Source organism: Hesperophylax consimilis, chromosome 2 (assembly GCF_061612785.1).
Source record: "Hesperophylax consimilis isolate HC1 chromosome 2, BYU_Hcon_1.0, whole genome shotgun sequence".
In the NCBI taxonomy this organism is placed as follows: domain Eukaryota; kingdom Metazoa; phylum Arthropoda; class Insecta; order Trichoptera; family Limnephilidae; genus Hesperophylax; species Hesperophylax consimilis.
Genome location: NC_142837.1, coordinates 36,062,325 through 36,084,135, shown reverse-complemented (window position 1 = coordinate 36,084,135; position 21,811 = coordinate 36,062,325). Strand labels below are relative to the sequence as shown.

Sequence of the window (21,811 nt, the reverse complement as noted above, 5' to 3'; positions counted from 1 at the left end):
TAATTACCCCACTTTATAATAAACGTGTTTTAAATTTTACACAACTGATAAACAACCGTTTACCCTACATTATGCTAGTGGTGGTTGATCAGTTGCGTAAAATTTAAAACGCGTTTTTTGGTGACAGATATCATTAATATTACAGAAGACAAAAATATAACAGAAGCCATTGATGCTCTTAGATACAAAGTAGGACGTGGCATGAAAGCGTGCCGACTGTCCCCAAGCTAAGATTAAACTGTAAAAATATTTATACAGGAAGGTACTTGACTTACTTTAACCAGTGATTTCGGACATTATTTTCTGACGGCATGTGGTAGAATTTTTTTAGAATTGTTATAAAAAAAAAATTACAAACCGAAAAAGTTGCCGGTGACTAATATTTTTTACTCGAAATAATCTCGGGAATCACTGGTAATACGTCCCTCAACAGCAAATTAGAGGTATATAAAATTAGATTATATTATTATATTGTGAATAAATTCAATCTGTAAACTTCACTAGCATGACATCCCCAGCATGACGGGTAAAATAATACTGTACATTTTTTTGCATTAAATAAATAAATGAAAAATTAATTTGGCAACACTTAATGTCACGTTTGGCGCATTTGGCGATACTTAATTGGGACATCTCTCTCTCGTGTCGAACAGAGAGTATTTTGAATGCGTAAAAAGTTTGTAAAGTCCTGGGTAATGAGATGGTCTGTGCTTAGTGTTGCTGATTTGACGCATTGTAGCTTCATTTACACCAAATAAAAGAGTTCTTGTGAAAGCTTTGAAGGAGTAACCATCTGTTTCTTCTGTTAACAGGTGGGAAAGTGGTTGGCCACCTCCGATGGCGACACTTGATTTCATACGAATAACGGTTCATTGTCCACCATCATCTACCTTGTTTATATTATCCACTCAGGTAGCAAATTATTTAAAAGTTTATAATCTTAAAAAAATAACAATACTCCTATGCTGTTTTCAGACCATCAGCGTCCCTTGATGAAGATCTTCCCGATGCATTCTATGAAGCAGAACGCAATGGACAATTTGGCAACTGCGACCGGTTTACAAAGATTTGTCCTACAAGTATTATTAATACAATTTCCTTCGTCCATGATAGTCTAAATTAATTTATCTAAATTGTTTTTGGATGTTAAGACCACTGCACAAAACGTGCAATATGTTTGATCAACTTGTAACATAATTTAAAATCATTGAGAAGATAGGTAAATTTGTTTAATTTATAATGAGGTATTTTCACCATTTTTTAGTCTCGAAAAAAATGACGATAATGAAGGTATTTGTATGTTGATTTATTAATTTTCTATAACGATTTAAAATGTGCCATTTTGGATTTGCTGATTTGTCAATTTTTTTTTTAATGACAATGTAGCCAGTTGGAACCGTTTAGGAAAGTGCAGTTTTAGATCGTAAACTTTAAATATTCAACATATTTTTAACGGTATTCATAGTTTGTGAAAATACCCCATTGTAAGTAAACTGATTTCGCGTAGTATTATAGAATCAATATATTTGTGTTATATTTTTTTTTAATTTTCTAAGAAACACAAACATTCCCAGTTTACAAATAACCTAACAATATGTGAGAGTCTCGTACTGCTTGTACTCTTAAGACTTGTGTGGTGGTTGAGGACTTAGCCCAGCCGAGGAACTTAATTGAACTCACGACGCCTGGGTGGGACCAGACGCGATGCCAACTCAGACACTGACCAGTCTTGTTATCTATAAATAATACCAATACCGATATATTATCTGTACTGTCGTGTGGCTAAGAGGCTCTGGCTAATCTGTAATAATAGATAAATTAAATTAATAATATTTTCATTATTTAATGAAATTATTTAGAACTAACATTCTAATAAGCTAGTTAGTAACTATAATACCGATTTCAATATTGTTTTATTGACATAACATTTAAGTCTTTTTATAATAGCAAAGATTAGTTTGTGACAAAATTGCAGATAGCATTTGTTGTTTTTGAGTTTAGTTTATCGAATCCAATTTTCTTTTTAAATGCCTACCTACCATTATTTTATAAATTCGCGTCACCATTGTAACCCATTTTAAAAATTTGCTAGGCATATGAATACTTTAGCAAAATACCTATCACATGTGCGTCCTTTTTTATGTTGTTACATAAAATTTTGTAACGCAGATATAATAGATATTTTCGTAGAACCGTGGCATCAACAACACAATAACTGCTGAATGAGACTTGTAAATATATTTTTTTATTTTGGTTTGGACTTTTGTGAAGTTGAGCTTGTGACGCGCTTCTTCACTTTTCTTGATTCAAAGCTTCGGGAAGCCTCACGGACTTAAAACTTTAAAAGTCAATCAACATAATACTAGCCGTGATAACCTAAAAATATATCAGATGGTCATTTCTCTACCTCCGTCTATCTATTCAGGGTATCCATTGTTATTTATTATACTTATTTAAAGTAATATGATGTGAAATTGGAGTGTGTAAGATAAATATTTTTACGATTTTACTTTTCTACATTAACCCTCCCTCGGTCTCACCTCTGGATCACCTGACTTCAGGCACAATGTGCCTGGCAGGCACTGGTTTGCAAATGGCCGTTCGTAATTACATATATTACTTTCAGCCCTCCAAAAGTAATCACTGACCTCTATAAGGATGTATAATAAGAGAATAAATGAAATTTGATGAAAAAAACGTTTAATGACTAAATAATAAGTAATAATATAGTGTAAACAATTAAACACTAAAAGTAGAATATTTTTAAATGGGCAAAAACATAATCTTTTTCAAACTTTACAATTAGGTAAAAACAATATGTTTTTCTAGAATCAGACTTCTCATGTTTATTAGAATTGGTGACCTCAATGTAGATTGATTACCTTCAAAAATATAACTAAATTGGGCGCAATGAGCCTAATAGGTTTATTCACTGTACCTACCAGCAAATGTCATGATTTTTGACGCATATGAACTGCACACACTGTACATTTTGGCTGGATGTCAAGCAAAATGAACAGCCGGAATGTATGGTGAATAAGGCCTATAACAGAACACAGACATCACTACAACTCTCTAAGATGTTAGGTAAGAAACGAGGTTCAATGCGCCTCTTAAAAACAGTAAGGTACTGGAAAGGGTAGTATCCAAAGAGTATATCCTAGTTCCATGGTAGGATCCGATGCCGCTTTTGTGGAGAGGGGGTAATAAAAGATTCCGACCTTTGTCTGTCAGATCAGATGTGCCCGACTGAGGGTTAAATAAAAGAACATTTGACAATATTATTAAGTATTTGCGAAAACGCAGATTGGGAAGGAATTATGTTTGAAGTTTTTTGTAGATGTAATGTGTAAAGGAAATTATTGTAATTAAAGACAATAAACAGGAGAGGCAGAGAGGAGTGGAATTATTCCATAATATTATTAATTGTAATATTATGGAATAATTTGAACAAGAAACAGTACTATAAAAATTTTATTAATTGTATCTTAGAATTACTTTATAATTATTATTCTTATATATTTTATAATGAAATGAGCAATAAAAACTTTATTCTTTTTTTCATCTTTTCGTTTTAAAATCAAGCCTTCTTTCCAATAAGGTTATTATACATCTAGACTTGTTATTGTCTCACAAAAATTAAGAAAAAAGGTGAGAAGTAAGAAACTTATTGCAAAACACTGTTCACAACACAGGCTGAGGATACACTCGGGTAACCATGGTGGGCACTATTATCCGCGCTGGTGCGGAGATGGTCTGGTGCATGCAGCTCTGTGGTGCCTCAACCGATCACCCATTTTACGGGGTTACCGGTGAGTCGGGGTAACACTATCACGTCGGGGCCTCCACTTTGAGGATCTGATGAGGAGGCACGAAATGAAAGATGTTGTGAAGGTCACAGTGTTTTATTGAGTCAGGTCGCCGTATGTGAGATGACTTGAGGACCGATGATGAAGGCTCCGGATGCAGGCGGTGAAGTGCTGGTCAATCGCGGGTCAGTGGTCAGTGTCAGTGGCGAGATAAAATTAATACGCAGGCTTGCTAGTCGAGAGCCTCACACCTCGATCACGGAGGCAGTTGCGCACCCAGACCTGTACTCTAGTCGGCCTTGAATTTTCTCTAAGGACGCGTAAGGACTTCACCCAGAAAACAGTTATACGTATTATATATAATAATCGATCATTTTCGTTGATTTAAAATGAAATGTTATTGCATGTCGTTCACTAGTGTTTGTCGAGTAATTAAAACACTTTCTCATTACACACGACGGCAATATGTCACTTTTAAGGCAATTTACTTAGAGGAAGCACAAGACCTTACGCGACGCGTGATAGTTTAGCACTAAAACTACGAAAACTAAAGTACTACAATTGACGCACTTTTTGCTTGCCTCATTGAGATTTCCAATTGTAAATTGTATCTTATTGCTTCTTTTTATAATTATAGCTTGACAATCCAGTTCATGAATACAACTGTACAATGTATAAAAATTCTTGATGCCTACATACTGTTTACATATTTTAATATATCAACCTCCTTGTACATTCTAATAAGGTATAGCATTTATATTGAGTGTTCTGCATCTTGCGCAACTTGATTTAAGGTATATTATAAGGAGATATTTCAATTGGAATTAAAAAAAAACGACTAAGATTGCTTTGTTTATAAGGCTAAAGATGTCTACCCTACCTTAGCATTGCTTTTCCCAATTCAACCACAGACAACAAAATTAACCCTAAAAAGATAATTTACGTCCGCGGGATGTAGACGTGTTTTTTTAAATATTGTCTCTTTTTAACTTCAACACGCAGCCTCTTATCTGTCTCAGTCAATTTGGTCGTCGGCTAGAGCTAACATGAGATGGCTGTGTCGCAACGGAACGTACTCTAGATACCTAGATATGGCTATGATTATCTTTTGTGAAATTTCGGGCACGTATTTTGTGTAATACATTTGTATAATAGTAACTGTATTATTTTTGTTTTATAAAAATACTGATAAGCATTTAGTAATAGTGAAAGTACCAAAAAGTAACACAAACTAATAAATAATTTTAAAAAAATATATTATTAAATTATAAAAGTAAAACATTTTTGTTAATTTATAAGAGTTTTTTATGTTTGGAGGTAAAATTTTGTAATTAGTAAATATAATTACAAAATATGGTTTTAATTTATTAGTATAATACATAAACTAATGCGTAAAACCTTAAATATACTAATAAGTACATATTTTTTCATATTATATACTAATATCCTTGCAAACGTCTCGGGGACGTATGATTATCTTTAACGCTATTCAGTAAATGACTATCTATCTAAGGTTAATAATTATTATAAGTTACTCACAAAATTAATGTAATATTCCGTGTAAGTTGTTGTGATCTTAGTCTGCAAACCAAAGTAATTTTGTCGGCCCTAGTAGAAATGGGAAACGATAAATATTATTATTAGGTTGCAAGTTTCAAACTGAACACTGAACAAGTTGCCAAACAGATACTGCGCTCTTTAGGTGGAGCAAAATTTAAATTGCAAGTCTCGTTGTTAATTTGGGAAACAAATCCTGCCATTTCCATGCGTTGTAATGAATAAATAATTATTTTTAACTTTTTAAACCTCTTTTATCTACAAATCACGATTAGGTATAGTGCACTGTCTTGGATGAACGCCATCAATAAAAATAACGAATTATTTTAAAAGGTTTATTGTTTTCTTGTAGGTTTATTGCTTTCAAAAAGTGCTCCGTAAATTTATTGTGCGCATAGTTATCTTGGCCTCAAATTTAAATTAAATTTGTATGAAAACGGCCGCGTTACCGTTCCTCTTAAGTGATTTTTTGCATACAAATCACTTTTTTTTTTTTTTTTTAAAGAAAGACAAACATTCCCGGGTTACGAATAACCCAACAATGTTTGAAAATCTCCTACTACCACCACAGAAAGCCGAAAATGTTGCTTGTGTTGTGATGGAGGACTTAGCCAGCCGAGGAATCGAACACGCGACGCTCGGGTGAGACCCAAGCGCTATGCCCACTCAACCACTGACCGGTCAAAATAACATATAATAAACATATATCCGTAACCTTTTCGGTAAAAAAACAAACAGTTGAAATTTTTTATAATAATATTACCTATAAGTAAATTAACCCTACTATTTCTAAAACATATCCAAGATCATTCCAAATGGGTGAAATCCAAAGTATATAATACAGGGTTTTTCAAATAAGAGGTGTTATTTTGAATAGCCCGCTATTTCGGTAGATGTTACTTTTGAAGCTGTTATTTTTTGACATTTGACAAGTAGAAACTACGCCATCCATAAAAATGGAACGATACACGCTTCAACGACGCATTTAAATTATTAAAATTCACTTGAGTGAATCAAATGCAAATCATTTTGAGTGTTGAGGCCCATTTCCACCTCGGTGGCTTCGTCAACAAGCGAAATTTTCGCATCTAGGGCTCGGAAAACCCAAGAGTTATTGTTAAAAAGCCTCTTTTTCCTCAACGTGTGACTGTTTGGTGCATTTATGGTCCGGCAGAGTCATTGGACTTTACTTTTTCGAAAATGAGGCTGGAGCAACAGTTACGGTGAATGGATTGCGCTATCGAGAGATGATTAATGATTTTTATGGCCGGAATTGAATGGTATTGATCTGGACAACGTTTACTTTCAACAAGACGGCGCTACGTGCCACACAAGCAACGAAACCATTGATCTTTTACGATGAAATATCAAAATAACACCTCTTATTGGAAAACCATGTATATTGGAAAGAAATTCTCACTTCATATGAACAGTTTTTGTAACAAGGTTACATATAGAATTGGCTTGAAAAAATCATCGGAACAACAATAGTAAACGGTATCTATCCTAGGGTGATTGGAAAGTGACAGATTATTTAGATCCGGCCTCAAAATATAATATAAGTAATTCCCGGTATTTATTCTGCTTTAAGGGGCAGGAAAATGGATTCGGGTCGTTTTTAGAAATCTCATGTAAACAGTGACCTTCCTCTTGCTCTGAAGGTCAAGTGTGCAAAATTTTATCAATCTCCGATTAAAATTGTAGATTTGTATAAAGCAAGACATTTAACCCACACACACTCGTCTTTTTTATATGTTAATAGTCACTACCTTTGTTTGTACGCTTATTAAAAAAACTTCCATAAATTTTCATAATTAAATAATTTATTGTTAAATGTATTTCTCCAAGTTATGAACCAGCGAGAGATGGGAAGGCTGACAGAGATATTGAAAGAAGGGTAAATGCAGGTAACTCCATTAATAGAGGACTGAACGCAGTTGGCGCTAACAAAAAATTGTCCAAAGAAGCGAAGTTAGCAGTGCACAATGGAGTGCTGGTACCTACCCTGATGTATGGAAGTGAGGCATGGAACTGGCAGAAAGGATGAAAGTAGTTGAATTCTATTGAAATGAAATCTCTGGGGCGTATGTGTGGTAAAACCATGGCATGTAAGCGTAATGAGAAAGATTAAGAAAGGGTCGCTTAGATGGTTTGAGCATGAGAGGAGTGTAAGGAGGATATATGATGCAAATACGAATGGTAGCAAGTCGGAGACGCCCGAGGACATGGCACGATCAAGTGCATCAGATGCTCGAATCGGGCCATGTCAAGAATCAGAATAATGGAAGAGTATGTATGAATGTGAATGAGGCAATAAGAGTGTGCCAAGACCGAGTTGTTTGGCGGTCCGCCTTCTCTGCCTACCCCTGCGGGGAAACGGCGTGATGGTTAGTTAGTTAGTTAGTAATGAACCAGCAAATTTTGAGCCAAGAACAAAAGCTCTCACCACTTGGTAGTCTATTAACACAAATTTTAGTAAAAGTGAGAAAATCGCCCAAAAGAAAGCCTCCGGATAGTTAGTTAAGTGTCACATCAACCAAGTGACATACAAATTCGAAAGCATGATCACATGATGACATCATTTCTTATTGTCATGTAAGGATAAGCGGAGAGGAAGTACCGCCCTAAATAAAATCGTGACTTTACATTAGTTGCTAAGGCATGACGTTCAAACGAGAAGTGGGTAAATAATGGACTACCTAATGATCACGTAGGTACCAGTATTATACAGGGGCGGTCGGTGAGCTTCTGAAGCAAGCAACTTTGAAAATGTCCCGAGGGAAGGGTGAGGGTAAAAGATTCCGCCCCTTTTGTGTAATGCCAGCTTTGGATATTGAATTCATGGTTTCAGCACTATTTATTTATATATTTACTATAGAAACAATACATTGGTGTTACAGTGATGAAACAATTTTTTTATTAAATAAATAATTAAATATTAATATTAAGTAATTACAAATAAAATTGTATTTACATTGGGTTTTTTACATATTAAGAAATTTATTTTATTTTATTTTTATTTTATTTTATTGATTTATTGTGAAAAACAGTATATTCCATTTACATTTCACAAATAACAGTTTATAAATTACAGTTTATAAGAAGTCAGTACATACATTTATTTGCATGGGTAAATACATCAATACTATCTGATTAACCAGATTTGTTAAATAGTATGCTTATTGCCGTCTTAAATTCTCTTTGGTTCAAATTGAAAATGTCAATCACAGAAGAAATGTGATTTAACAAAGTAGTTATTCTCCCCAAAGGCATGATCATTGGTAGGTTGGTCCTGCCCCTTGGAAAAATAAATAATCTGTGCTGTCTAGCTCTGATGAAATTATCAGGGACATAAAAATAAATTCGTTCCAGAATATCTGGATTGCAAATGTGCCCATTTAGCAGCTTGTGCGCCACTAACACCATTGCAATATTTCTCCTAACGTCTAGACGTTCTATCCCCAGCATTCCGGCAAGAAAATCAGAGGATTTTTGAGTACTATTCTTCCATAGAAGCGTTAGCTTGTGTTTGGAAGAGGAGTCCACAGTACATTATTTTAGCTCTTTATACGTTATTTATAATATGATAGGTATTACGAGTTGTAGTATGTACATTACAGTGAGAAAATAAATAAAAATTGTTTAATGTGTTTAGTAGATATCAATTTACAGATATTAAATATTTCATGGTACCCATGATATATTTCCTTGTAATGTCTCATAATATGTGGTATGCATGTTCACTAATTACCGGTGACGTGTGTAGTGTAAAAGTGTGTATGTATGTGTTAGTGTGTGTGTATATATATTTATGCGCATTGAACAGCTTATAATATTATTGACATGACGCCACTTTTAAATTTAATATCCGAAAAAATGTCGATGTTAGAGTTCAGACAAATATTATTAAATGTATGAATTAGATGCTGCATTTGTTTTGTAATAAAGCGTGAGGAATAGCGCTGTGTGTAGTGTATAAGGTATTTTTTATTTTATCATTAGTTGTTTCGTCTGCGAAAGGCAAGCAATGTTTCTAAAGCGTGTATTAAATATGTATTCTTATTATCATGGTGCTTATATTATTTTCAAAGCTTGTATATTCACCGCCCCTGTATGTTTATATATCTTCAGCAGTGTAACGAGAACTGCAACGCCACCTCATCTACAGTTAGACATCTCTTCTCAGCAACACGCCTCTATACTTAACACCAATTACGTCGTGTAAACAAACTATTTTAAAAATATTTCTTTAGACAAACAGACTCTAACCAGGCTAATCTGCGATGTTTGCCCAAAAATATCTTAACTGACAAGTCATTTCGTCTCTAAGACTTTGAGAAACTGAAGTGATTTTAAAATTTTCTTTCGCTCAACTAAAGCGGGAGGCGTTAAACCAAACTTTTTATGACTTAATCATATTAAAAACATTTACGTGAAGTTCGTTTCTTTGAGTTTTTTGAAGTGATATAAAAAATATTGTTGAAACTTGTGATGCGTTATAAATCAAAAATAATGAAATGTGTTCTGAAGTTTTCGTGGTGAGTTAATAAATTACAAATAGTGTGAAGTTATCGTGATAATGTCTGATGCTCGTACGCTAATTTTATTTTTTGATCCGTAATCAGTGTTAATCATAATTCATTTTTCAATTCCAGCCTTTTTCTTTTAGCTTTCTCAAAGGTGTCTTGTAACATACATAGGAAGCAAAGGTCGATCGTGTTTCCACTACGAAGTTTAGAAGGGGTTAGTACAATATTTTTAAATATGCACGAACCTTTTTATATGTAACTAGCTGTACCCCGTCACGTGTTGCTGTGGCTCAGTCTGTCTGTTCAGATATAGAAACAATATAGCGTATTGTTTTTACGTCCAACAGAGAGCTATGTTTAAAAAAACATTTTTGTCCGACAGATGGCGTTGATTTAAAAAAGTATATTTTTTCGAATGCAAAGTTGTGTCAAAATTTCAAAAGCAATCAGTGAAGAACATTCGGAGATTTATGATTTTGAACAAACGAACATTTACCTACATTTTTATTTGTATATAGATAGATAGAAGATAGAGAGATTGATTTTATAGAATTATTTTTTTTAAATCTCAAAGTATAATGTCGCTGATGTAAGCACCCACCTTAACATTTAACATTATTATATTATTAGCACAATAAATTTATTATAATCGTATGTTGATTTTATAAACATGATAAAAGCACGATTGAAGGTGGCGACACATTACGCTATGCATATCAAAGCGTTTTATATAACACCATATCGCTCGCCACACAATCCCAGGCCTGTCACACCTGGCAGATGTGTCATAAGTATTGTTGTTAAAAACATACGATTTGGGGCGGGTTGTTTAACAGTATGTAGCTACTTTTTAACCGAAAAGACTTCACATGGACTTCACACTAGTATCTTCTGTCAATCGACTCAAACGTCGGAAGTGCAAATATATAAGTAAAAAAACGCTATATGTGCAACGTATGGGTGCTTCAACCAAAGTACAAAAGGATTAAAAAATATTCAGTTATCACAGGTATTTATTAAAGAATTCATCAATTTTACTTTCATCTAGCTCATATCAAATATTTAATACGCTAAAATACAAAACAGCTAGTAATCCACCAATATTTAAACAATCCTTGCACTATTTGTGTCGATGTAATAAATATCCGTTGTAAATGGGTTTTAATGCACTTATAATATGTTTTACTAACAAGAAATCTCTCATAAATTATAAGAATTCAACTTACCCATTTCATGTGGCATCTGGATGTATCTCTGTCTCTTTCTATCTCATATTACCAACGCTTAATTGTTGGCGAACGGATAAAGACGGAATAATCTTTGTGTTGACGTTTTTTTCGTTATAAAAAATTCAGGGCTTTGCTAAAATTGGTTTATTATTAAATATTTAACTTTTTACAGATTTCCAAATTATGGAACAGGACAATAAATGGATTGATGCAACGAAAAGACGACTCCAATTATCACAGTGAAATCTGTTCGGCACATTTTTTAAGTAAGCACTTCGACAAAATCCAAACAAAGCTCCGTGTAAAGGATTTCGCGTACCTCAATACTTAAAAGTTCCTACAACCTCCTACGAGTTCCTGGCTACACAAAAGGTTTTTATGCACATTTTTCTTTGATCCTTTTTTGAAACCACCAATAAAAAATAGTGCCTATAATACTTATTACTAAAAAAATGTATTTATTTTTATATAAATGATTGTTGACAAATGAACTACTTGATTGCTACTAACTAATAGAGAATGATATTTTCAGAAAACACCAAACTCGGGTGCGTCCTCTCCACCTGTGTCAGAACTGGCGCTTACATTAAATGAAGAAGAAGATATTGTAAGTATATCGTGTGTATTGAAAAATGAAATACAGCCATGAAAACAAAATAGAAAAAATAATTATTGGGTTTCAGGTTTACAGATTACGGAAAATGCAGATGACCTTGGACCCGCTGTATAAATTAACCAATTATTCCTATTTATGTTTTGCCATAAAGAATGGCTCCCTTTTGCTTTTAAGCCAACATTTATATCAAAATTTAATTCTTTACCTGTTTTACTTTTGTTTTTAAATTCATTTTTGGTGGAACTGGTGTTCATTTTATAATATTACGTACGTGCTTATAAGTTTGATTGCTTGTTTTATTTATTATATATTATAATGTCTTTAAATAAACAAAACAATATAATATAAATTGCATTTAATTATATAAGACTCACGACAAAATCCCTATTTTACTTAATTTGTGACAACCCTGCGTCAGTTCGTAGGCCACACACCCTTTGGTCCTCTGAGGTCAAGACTTCCTACAACATTTCGCATAGTGAGATCTCTTTATATTGTTACTCTAACTCTGCTAGCCAGGCGATATTTGAAAATGATACGACCCCCTCTACTGGCAGGAGAGGGGGTGAGATCAATTTACAGAGCGCCGTGATCACGCGGCTGTCGTCTGTCAATAAGATCTCATACAAAAAAATGGTATTCCGCGGCAGTTCCCCAATTGATCTGACCCCCTCTACTAAGGAAGATTATAGCAAAGTGTGCAGTAGTTTTACAGAACTTAATTATTAAACTAAGTTTTTGTCACTTTTAATGACTCTATATCACTTTTTAAAGGTGTGTTGAATTTTCGTTTTGATGAAATATCATGGAACCATAATCTGTGTAGGCCACTCCCAAATAAGCGTTGACGCGCATGGCGTAATGTGTCATAGGCTTTATGTTTTTAATTTCAAGACAGCTTTTGTGGTTGTGATGATCAAAATCAAAATACGTACACATATTATATATTTGTACGTAAACAAAATCGAAAGATGTAATCCGTAAACAATAATTGCTTAATTTTTGTTGTCTCGCTCTTACGATGGAAGACAATATTACAATCCCCCACTCCCTCTCACAGTCCTCATTCCCAGAACAGGCCCTGAGCCGCACGGCGCGGCGCCGGGCGCGGGAATAATTTTGGCAACCCTTGTCAAAGCCAGTAGAAGCCTAGATAAATGATTGGTGTAATCAACAATATTTTAATGATTGTATCTATGTGTAGCGCGGATTTTATGCAAAATAATTTAAAGGGCGATGTGTAAGGTAAGGTATTATCAGCGCCTTGGAAATTCGGCGCCCGGAGCGGACTGCGCCAAATACGCCTGCGTATTATTCCGGCCCTGCTCATTCCTTAAATACCGCTTTTGATTATTACGATTCGTTTTCTCGCTAAAAATGTATCGGTTTCATTACGAACTATTTAATTATTGACAAACAACAATTTATTACTAGCTACGTGAATATTTATGGATGAATGTTTTTTAGATATTCGTTGCAATAGCTGTCCCAGTGGATCTACCAGACCAGAATGTCTTCGTTTCCTACAATTTTGAAGCAAACTACTACCTTCCTTACAACTCCTCAGAACTGGGAGATGACATGACATTATTTGCTCCAGTAAGTACCTACTCAAAAATCACCTGATAATATTTTTTAATTCCTCCTACTCCTATCAAAATTAGCGGTAAATGTCGCTTGTGCAATGATGGAGATCTTAGCTAGCAGATGATTGAATCCGTGAAGCCTCTGTGGGAACCCGAAGCATTTTTTCACTCGGCCACTAGTAAAGTCAACGGCCATTTTGAGACTAAAACTATATCTGCATAGTAGGTAATAATAATAATAATAATTGGATGATTTGTGTAGCGCCGTTTTGGTGCAAAATCACCTCAAGGGCGCGGTACTCTTCTCCCTCTAGTGGCAAAAAAATGATTCAAACATATTTGCGTAAGAACTAAAAATTAAGAGTTTTTTTTTAAATTTGTTTGCATAATATTTAAACATTTACATATCTTTTTATGTGAATACCGCCGAGTCTGTACTGCTCCCAATTTTCTGGGGGCAGTGAGACTGTGGCACCCTCAGTTAGACTATGTTGTGAGGCTGAAGGTAGTCGTGATGGGAAGGAGATGTGGAAGAGAAAGGTGGGGTAGTACCTGGCCATTCAGATCTGGTCGCCAAACACGGCTAAAGCCATTTCAAGCTCCACTTTCAAATTCTGAACGTTGGTTTTCCACCAGGGAGATACTGGAATTACCTATATCTTCCATTCTGGAACGTGCCGCAAATATTAAATTAACCTTCCAGCGGGCGCGTTGAGAAATTTCCCTTGAGCGGGCGCTTGTCGTAAATTTTACGTCATCGAGTTTTTCCATGTAAGCGGTGTTTTCTTTATACAAATGTTAGGGAATTTCTTTAAGGTTATGAAAAATGATAAAAGGCAGTACTTAAAAAAAATTATTTGACTTTCTTAAAAAAAAACGAAGCAACACTATAAACATGTTAATATTTCAAAACAACATATTCTATCGACCTATTTAGGCAGAATCAATATTCTCATCCTTACAATTGTTACAAACCACCTCAACTGAAGAATGGTTCTTGCGTGTAAAGGACTGACAACGGCAACACTTCATTGATGCTGAGGATCTTTTCTTATCCAGTGCACATAACCGACAAACACCGCGTTTTGGAAAGCTTCTATTTTCTTCTTCTGTTATCGGTTCAACTGTCCGACCGTAATTCACTTTGAGAGAAGCATTTATATCTTGCAGTAAATGTTTGACATTTGATTTGACTCTAGCATAGCTCGAAGCTCGATGCTTACGACTAAGTGGTAAGAGTGGGGGAAGCGATAATGCGCGTATGTCGTAAATTTTATGACAGCGCGCCCGCTGGAAGGTTAAATTAATTTATTATAAAAGAACATAAATTAGTTTAATAATATTTAGCTGCGTCTCATGCGTGACCTCCAGTTTCATAGTCGGTGGTTTATTTATAGCCCTGACTTTACACAGAGTTTTTAGAAATCAGATGTAAACAGCAATTATTTTATCTTATGTGTGTAAAATTTCATCAAAAGTATCGAAATTCTACTTTTATGGGTGGGAAAAGGGGATGGTGTAGCATTCACTTTCTTCTTGTTTTGAAGGTAAAATGCCCAAATTTCATTAATCTTGCAATAAAACTATAGATTTGTATAAAAAACAAAGCCCTTGGTTCGCCCCCTTCTTGAATATGCCTGTGTTATCTGGTCTCCTTTTTATGCTGTCCACATTCGACGCATTGAATCTGTTCAACATCGGTTCTTAAAAGGGATTGCTAGGAGGCTAGGATTAGAAAAAGGCAAATACTTGATGAAATGATGAAATTGAACTAACTCTAAATCTCTCTCCTTTGCAAGTCCGTCGGGAAAGAAATGACCTCATTTGCTTCTTCAAAATTATAAATGGTATTATTGATTCACCTACTCTACTGCAACTCATTCCCTTCATTATCCCCTCGTAAAGACTCAGAAATAATGAACTGCTCTTCCTCAACCATCATTCGACAAATTTTGGATATTATTCACCATTGTCCAGAATGTGTAGACTGGTCAACTCAAGTCAAAACCTTAACTTTTTTGGGATGAGTCTGAATGATTTTTGCCAGTCACTAAACAAGTGACGGAATATTATAAGTGTCCTGTGGTCCTGACCCACGGCGTAGTCTTGACTTGATTCGACTTGTCAATTTATTTTCTTATATTATATCTGCCTTATGTCTTTGCTTTCATGTACCTTTGTCTACTCCTGTATTTTTCATTTTACTGTATTTGTGTTATTATTTTGTAATCTGGACGATGTCCGTTAATAAATAAATAAAAGCCAACCGAACACGACCCTCTTTTTTATAATTATTGTATAGATGAATTCCTATTCTTATTTAATTCTCATTCTCATTTAATTTGTTATATTTACCTAGACCGGTCAATGCTTTGCTATTGCTAATGTCTCTCTCGTGCGTCTCCCACTTCTTCCACCATTCACTACTGCATACCAAAGAGTTACTGTTAAAAAACTACATTACACTGACTTTAATTCGACTGGTGCAGAGATTTTGCGTTAAGTATTCCTTGGGCATCCCCGACTTCTTTTATTATTCAAACCACTCTCTAAACACTCCTGACACTAATAACAACAATTTTTGATATTTTCAGCGATATCGGTTGGCTTCTTTTCGAGTTTTGCAAGCACAAACATAAGGCTGAATTTTTATACATTTATCTAGTACCTACTCAATTAAAAAAATTTTCAGGTGACAGATGTTGCTAGAAGCTTAAATAGAAAACTCGCATACACTATTCTTGAGGACAAATTCAGACAGTAAGTTTTCACAACAATAAAATAATTAATCTATTGGAGTTTTTTTTGTCACAAAAATTAAGTCGTCAGAAATAATCACAAGAAATAAATATAAATAAAAAAGAGTAATTCTGAAATATTACCGCTGCCCAATTATATGAATATGTATTATATTATTTATTCTAGGAGTGGGTTTTCCGGAAAGTCGTGTTTACTGAGAAGTATCTGTGAGGCATCTGAGACACCCTTGGACCATCAGGGTGTTTTGGGAGGAATAATGCATGTCATATTCACGTATGTATCATTTTTTTAAAGTAATTAGTCCTAGATTGAATTCTTGGCATTGTCTTGATTCCAACCAGAAAACCACCATTCAGAAACTCATTTAGCTTCAAATGTCTTATTTTTTATATGTATACGAGTCCCAGCACCGCCATCATTATACAGGCCATGTTGTAGAAACTACACTTGACAGTTATAACGGATGAGACGTTTCAATTTTAGTTGATCAACTCGACACTTGAAAGCATATTGACAAGACTGAACCTTCTTTCAACAAAGTTAGTCAAGTTTTTAGTTAGAAATTTTGACGTTAAATAAAAATTAATCAACTAAAATAGAAACATCTGAACCCGCTATTAAAGGGACCTGTTTTCAGACTTCTCGCACTGGGTTTAGCAAGGTTTAATTACTAAAAACAGGTCACAGAAAACTGGTCTCTAACTGTCAGTGCAGTGTCTACAGTATGGCCTGTATTAATAAAGATGGCGGTGGTCCCAGACAGAATAAAAAAGAAAACTAGAACTGCCTTCCATACAAATTTGAATGGAAACAAATGTCGTCACTGACTTAGTACCTTTTGTTTCTAGACCATATACCGATTGGCCAGATATTGGATCACACGGATCTCTTATGTTCTTCTTTATTCTATGGTCCCATAGCATTTAGGACAATTACATCAATACTCAACAGGAAGAGGATTAGTAAGAGGGAGGTTGGAATGCATCTGTTTGTTAAAATCTGGTTCCAGAATAAACGAAACTATAGCCATTCAAGCAAAAATCTTTCACCAGAGTAATATTGAGAGTATCTTGCACTCTTGGACAAAGAGAAACATTAAATACAATATAGTTACATAACAAAATCCTGTTTGTGATCAAAACCTGTAAAAAAAATCACTTACCACTTTCCCGTTTTGATTCTGTAACCTTTGAGCCCAGGGTTAAAGCTGTTTCCGCCCCTCCATGTCTTTGTTACATGTTAATTATCCACACTTCACACTAACAACATCAGATTTACAACACATCACTAAATCTTTAAACAATCTGAAAACTTTTCCTAAATAAATTCTCATTTTCCTACTGATCATAAATAAACCACTCACTACCGATAAACCAGCCTAAACAACATTTTCCCCATAAATCAACTATCTCTATGATTTTCCCTCCAACAAAAAGTTATCTTATTTTATTGAAAATACTTTAAAAATGGAACATATTGTTTTCAAATATAAAGTAAAAACTTGACAAAAAAGGTACCTCTGTACCTACCCGAATTTGATTAAAAGAATAAATTTGGGATAGATAGGTACTGTTTAATTAATTTCCTCCAGACGATGTGCATTTATATCTTCCTCACAAACCTTCTGGTGTCCATCTTTGGACATAAGCCTCTGTCAGTTTTCTCTAATTTAGTCTATTCTTGACGGCTCTCATCCAGGCGACTTGGCTACTCCAGCGACCTCCGTCCATTGCAAACCCAGCCTCTTCTTGCACAGCCTCTGGAGTTACTTTTCCCAACTTTGTCTGGGGCAGATAACTGAGCTTGGAGCTGATGACCTACATTTTGATCTAAATCTAACTCTAAAAGAGTTGATTTGACAACACTGATGCTGTTTTGTTCAGAGTCAAATTTTATTTGGCGGCTCCACCTCATGAGGCTGATTGAGTAGAAGTGAAATTAAACTTGATGTCTGAAAAACCCAAAATGCCACGATGCAAAGAGCCACGGTCAGCCAATCCGTGGGTTAGGTCATCAATTTTTTTTTCATTTTGTCAGCATTAAATATTTAACAATTTCTAGACATTTTGTTATCAAAATGTTTTATTTTTTAATATAAATTTTTTTGAATATTTTGCTACTATTTATAAGAACGCTTTTTAATCATATGGATATATAATTAAACCAATAGCAAAATATTAATAAATAAGTAACAATGTATGTGTAATAACTTATTTGATTTTTGCAAAATGATATTTTTGTAAATTGTAACATCTTACCAGATACTGTGTTTATACGATTAAAAATATTAGGTGTATAATCTGCCATAAGTAGTTTTTGAAGATTAGCTTAGAGAAACCAATTTTTTGATTGATCCATGTGTATACTAGTTACAGGGTTTTCCAATAAGAGGTGTTATTTTGACATTCAATCGTAAAAGATCAATGGTTTCGTTGCTTGTGTGGCACGTAGCGCCGTCTTGTTGAAAAGAAACGTTGTCCAGATCAATACCATCCAATTCCGGCCACAAAAAATCATTAATCATCTCTCGATAGCGCAATCCATTCACCGCAACTGTTGCTCCAGCCTCATTTTCAAAAAAGTAAGATCCAATGACTCCGCCGGACCATAAACCGCACCAAACAGTCACACGTTGAGGATAGAGAGGCTTTTCAGCAATAACTCTTGGGTTTTCCGAGCCCCAGATGTGACAATTTTGCTTGTCGACGAAGCCACCGAGGTGGAAATGGGCCTCATCACTCAAGATGATTTGCATTTGATTCACTCAAGTGAATTTTAATAATTTCAATGCGTTGTTGAAGCGTGTATCGTTCCAATTTTATTAATGGCGTAGTTTCTACTTGTCAAATGTCAAAAAATGACAGCTTCAAAAGTGACATCTACCGAAATAGCGGGCTATTCAAAATAACACCTCTTATTGGAAAACCCTGTATTACATTCCATTTTATCACGTAACTATTTATTTTTGTTCCTCAGGCCATCATCATCAAAAGATGAAGAACTCCCGTCATCCTACTACCTGGCTGAGAAGCGAGGTAAGGAGGGGAACTGCACGGATTATAAGAAAGAATGTCCCTCGGGGTTATTTGATGTTATCACCAAAGTCGTACACTATTTGCACAGTGATAAGAAAACTTGAACATTATTACTATTATTATATTTATTCTCCTAAATTATTATTTAATAAGTGTACTGATATTTTTTGGGTTATGTTATTTTGGGAAACCGCACAACTCGGCACAATGACAATTTAACATTCCTTTAAAAAGTCATGAAAAGTGATAAGCCAATTCCTCTTCCACTCACCACTAACTTATACCGTTAATGAAAATTATAAGTAAAAAAAATATAACTATACATAAATTTTTTTTTAATTAAATTCCAATCGCCCAAGCCGGTTTAAACCCGCAACCTCTGGGACCAGAGCCAAGGAGCTTATAACCCTTGTCACAGAGATCGTCAATATCTGTATAAATAAAAATGTTTGTTTGTTCAAAATTTTAATCTCCGAAATTTCTTCACCGATTGCTTTCAAATTTTGACACAACTTTGCATTTGAATACGCATTTGTTTTTATATACCCATATTATGTAGATGTCACATGCAACATTATGTAGACACTGGACGAAAAAGCAAAACGCGCTATTGTTTTTGTATCTGCACAGACAGAATGAGCCACAATGACGAGTGGAGGGGTACAGCTAGTATTTGTATAAAGTAGGATGTCTGGCGAACACCGGACGGGCTGCGTAGATTTGATTTGTATACAAATCTACAGTTTTATTCCGAGACTGATGAAATTTTCAACACTTGACATTCAAAAGAAGAGAGTCACTGTCTAAATTACATTTCGAAAACCTCTGTGTAAAGTGTAGGCAACGCCGGGGACTCCAGCTATGTAATAAAAGGGCTGTTATCTTTGTATGGATTGGGATAATTAAATTCATATTAGAAAAAAAAATACCTTTATTGTTTCTCAGTTAAAATATTATATTAACCTAATAAACATCATTGTACATATTAACATCAGATTATTTATTATATCATTACATTTTATCACAATTTTGTCACAATTTATCATCGGACACTAAAACAAATGAAAATGTAAAAACAAATAAATATTTATGTGGATTTTTATTTGACTTGCACCCCTCTTATTTCTAAAGCTAGAATAATAGTGGGAAATACATAGGTAAGTGTCAAATAAAATGGATACATAAGATGATAACCATAGAAAAAAGAATTACACTAGAAGTGAGTTCCATACAAATTTGTTGAGAAAAAAATGTTCATTTAAATTGAAACAAACAAATATAAGGCTGGGTGCGTACAGGCAGCCAAGATTTGGAGGCGTTAACGCTTGCTGCCAGTATAGCAGCCAATATCACCAGTTCAGCTGGCCTAACTCACGGCTGACCGCATACATTTTAGCTAGTCGTACTGGCTGCCCGCAGCCATCGCTTCCTGCGAAATCGACTGGTGCGTTAACTTGAATACCTTTTCATACAAATTTCAAGAACATGATGGCTGCATAGCCAGGCTCCCTAGTGCACACCTAGCCTAAGACTTGATTGTAATAATTCCCTGATAATGACATCGAACTAACAGCTGACGGGGTTAAGAGAAGTACCACAAGTCTCAGCGCAAAACATTTTACTTTCCATGTGAAAACAGCTGCATTTATTTTGCAAAAGAAAATACAGAATGCGCTTTAAAAAAATGTAATAATATTTTAACAAACCCCTGAAGCAATTATTTATACATTCTTTGTATTTTACACTACTCTAACCAAGGAGTGAATAAATTTAATGAGATTATATTTGGAAAACTACAATAATAATGTTTCTATGATCTTTATAATTTTAAGCATAATTTATTTAACAGCGTGAAAAATGTGAAAGAATAAAAAAAAGTACTAACAATGCCTATTTTAAGTTGAATGTTACAGACTATTTTAAGTTGAATGTTACAGACTATTTTAAGAAAAATTAGAAAACTCAGTTCTTTTTTACTATTATTTAATTTACACAGAGAAATCAACCATTTTTTACATACTTATATTTGGTGATTTCTCAATCAAATTATTTTATAGTTTATTGTATAATAAGAAAGCCAAGTGTAATAATGTCCATTATGTTTCATATAACAATCTTAACTAATTATATAATATATGCAATTATAATAGCAAATCGGTATCAAATTTGCTTTACATAATAATAAATGTAATTTTATGCAGCAAGCATAAATTACTCAAATTTTTTAATGACACAATTCTAATCAAAATTTACGAAACAAAATAAATTTTAAACAAAACATACAATATAAAAATAATTTTCGTAAAACTTTCTTAGAGATTTAGTGTTTCCACTTATGTTACATATATTGTAAAAAAAATATGTAAGATATCTGGTAACATGTTCTGTCATATTATGTCCGTTACTTAAATTGTTGTTGTTTGTGTTTAATTCATGGGGATGTATTCTCTCAGTTGTTGGAGAGTGTTGGCGTCGGAAGTTTGCATTAGCTGGTCGAATGTTGGCTGACCAAGTTGAACTTGTAATTCCGCTAACTGAAAGTGAAAAAAAACAATTATTTATTTAAAACATAAATACAAATATTAGCTTAAAAGTTTTCATTGATGCAAAAGCAAATGAATCTCTCTCCACCCCGTGAGAGTTACATGTCACTTTTACCTACATATTAACATAACTATAAGCCTTACTCT

General features: G+C 34.2%; 2 protein-coding genes across 4 annotated transcripts in view; one reads left to right on the top strand and one right to left on the bottom strand.

Annotated features, from left to right (window-relative positions):
* The window catches only part of LOC149425961 (uncharacterized), a 33,730-nt gene extending 13,825 nt beyond the window's left edge, over positions 1-19,905 (top strand). The window contains exons 5-11 of the mRNA XM_089643928.1: positions 976-1,079; positions 9,844-9,904; positions 10,022-10,109; positions 13,208-13,339; positions 16,019-16,086; positions 16,252-16,359; positions 19,063-19,905. Of these exons, the coding sequence (XP_089500054.1) occupies positions 976-1,079; positions 9,844-9,904; positions 10,022-10,109; positions 13,208-13,339; positions 16,019-16,086; positions 16,252-16,359; positions 19,063-19,225 (724 nt within the window). The 3' untranslated portion in view covers positions 19,226-19,905. The remainder of the gene's footprint in view (positions 1-975; positions 1,080-9,843; positions 9,905-10,021; positions 10,110-13,207; positions 13,340-16,018; positions 16,087-16,251; positions 16,360-19,062) is intronic.
* Positions 19,906-21,222: 1,317 nt separating this feature from the next.
* The window catches only part of Impbeta11 (importin beta11), a 41,915-nt gene continuing 41,326 nt past the window's right edge, over positions 21,223-21,811 (bottom strand). The window contains exon 17 of one of the 3 annotated variants that reach the window (XM_089642516.1): positions 21,223-21,655. In XM_089642516.1, coding sequence (XP_089498642.1) covers positions 21,548-21,655 — 108 coding nt within the window. In that variant the 3' untranslated portion in view covers positions 21,223-21,547. The remainder of the gene's footprint in view (positions 21,656-21,811) is intronic. The other 2 variants (XM_089642524.1, XM_089642532.1) reach the window with 2 other exon arrangements.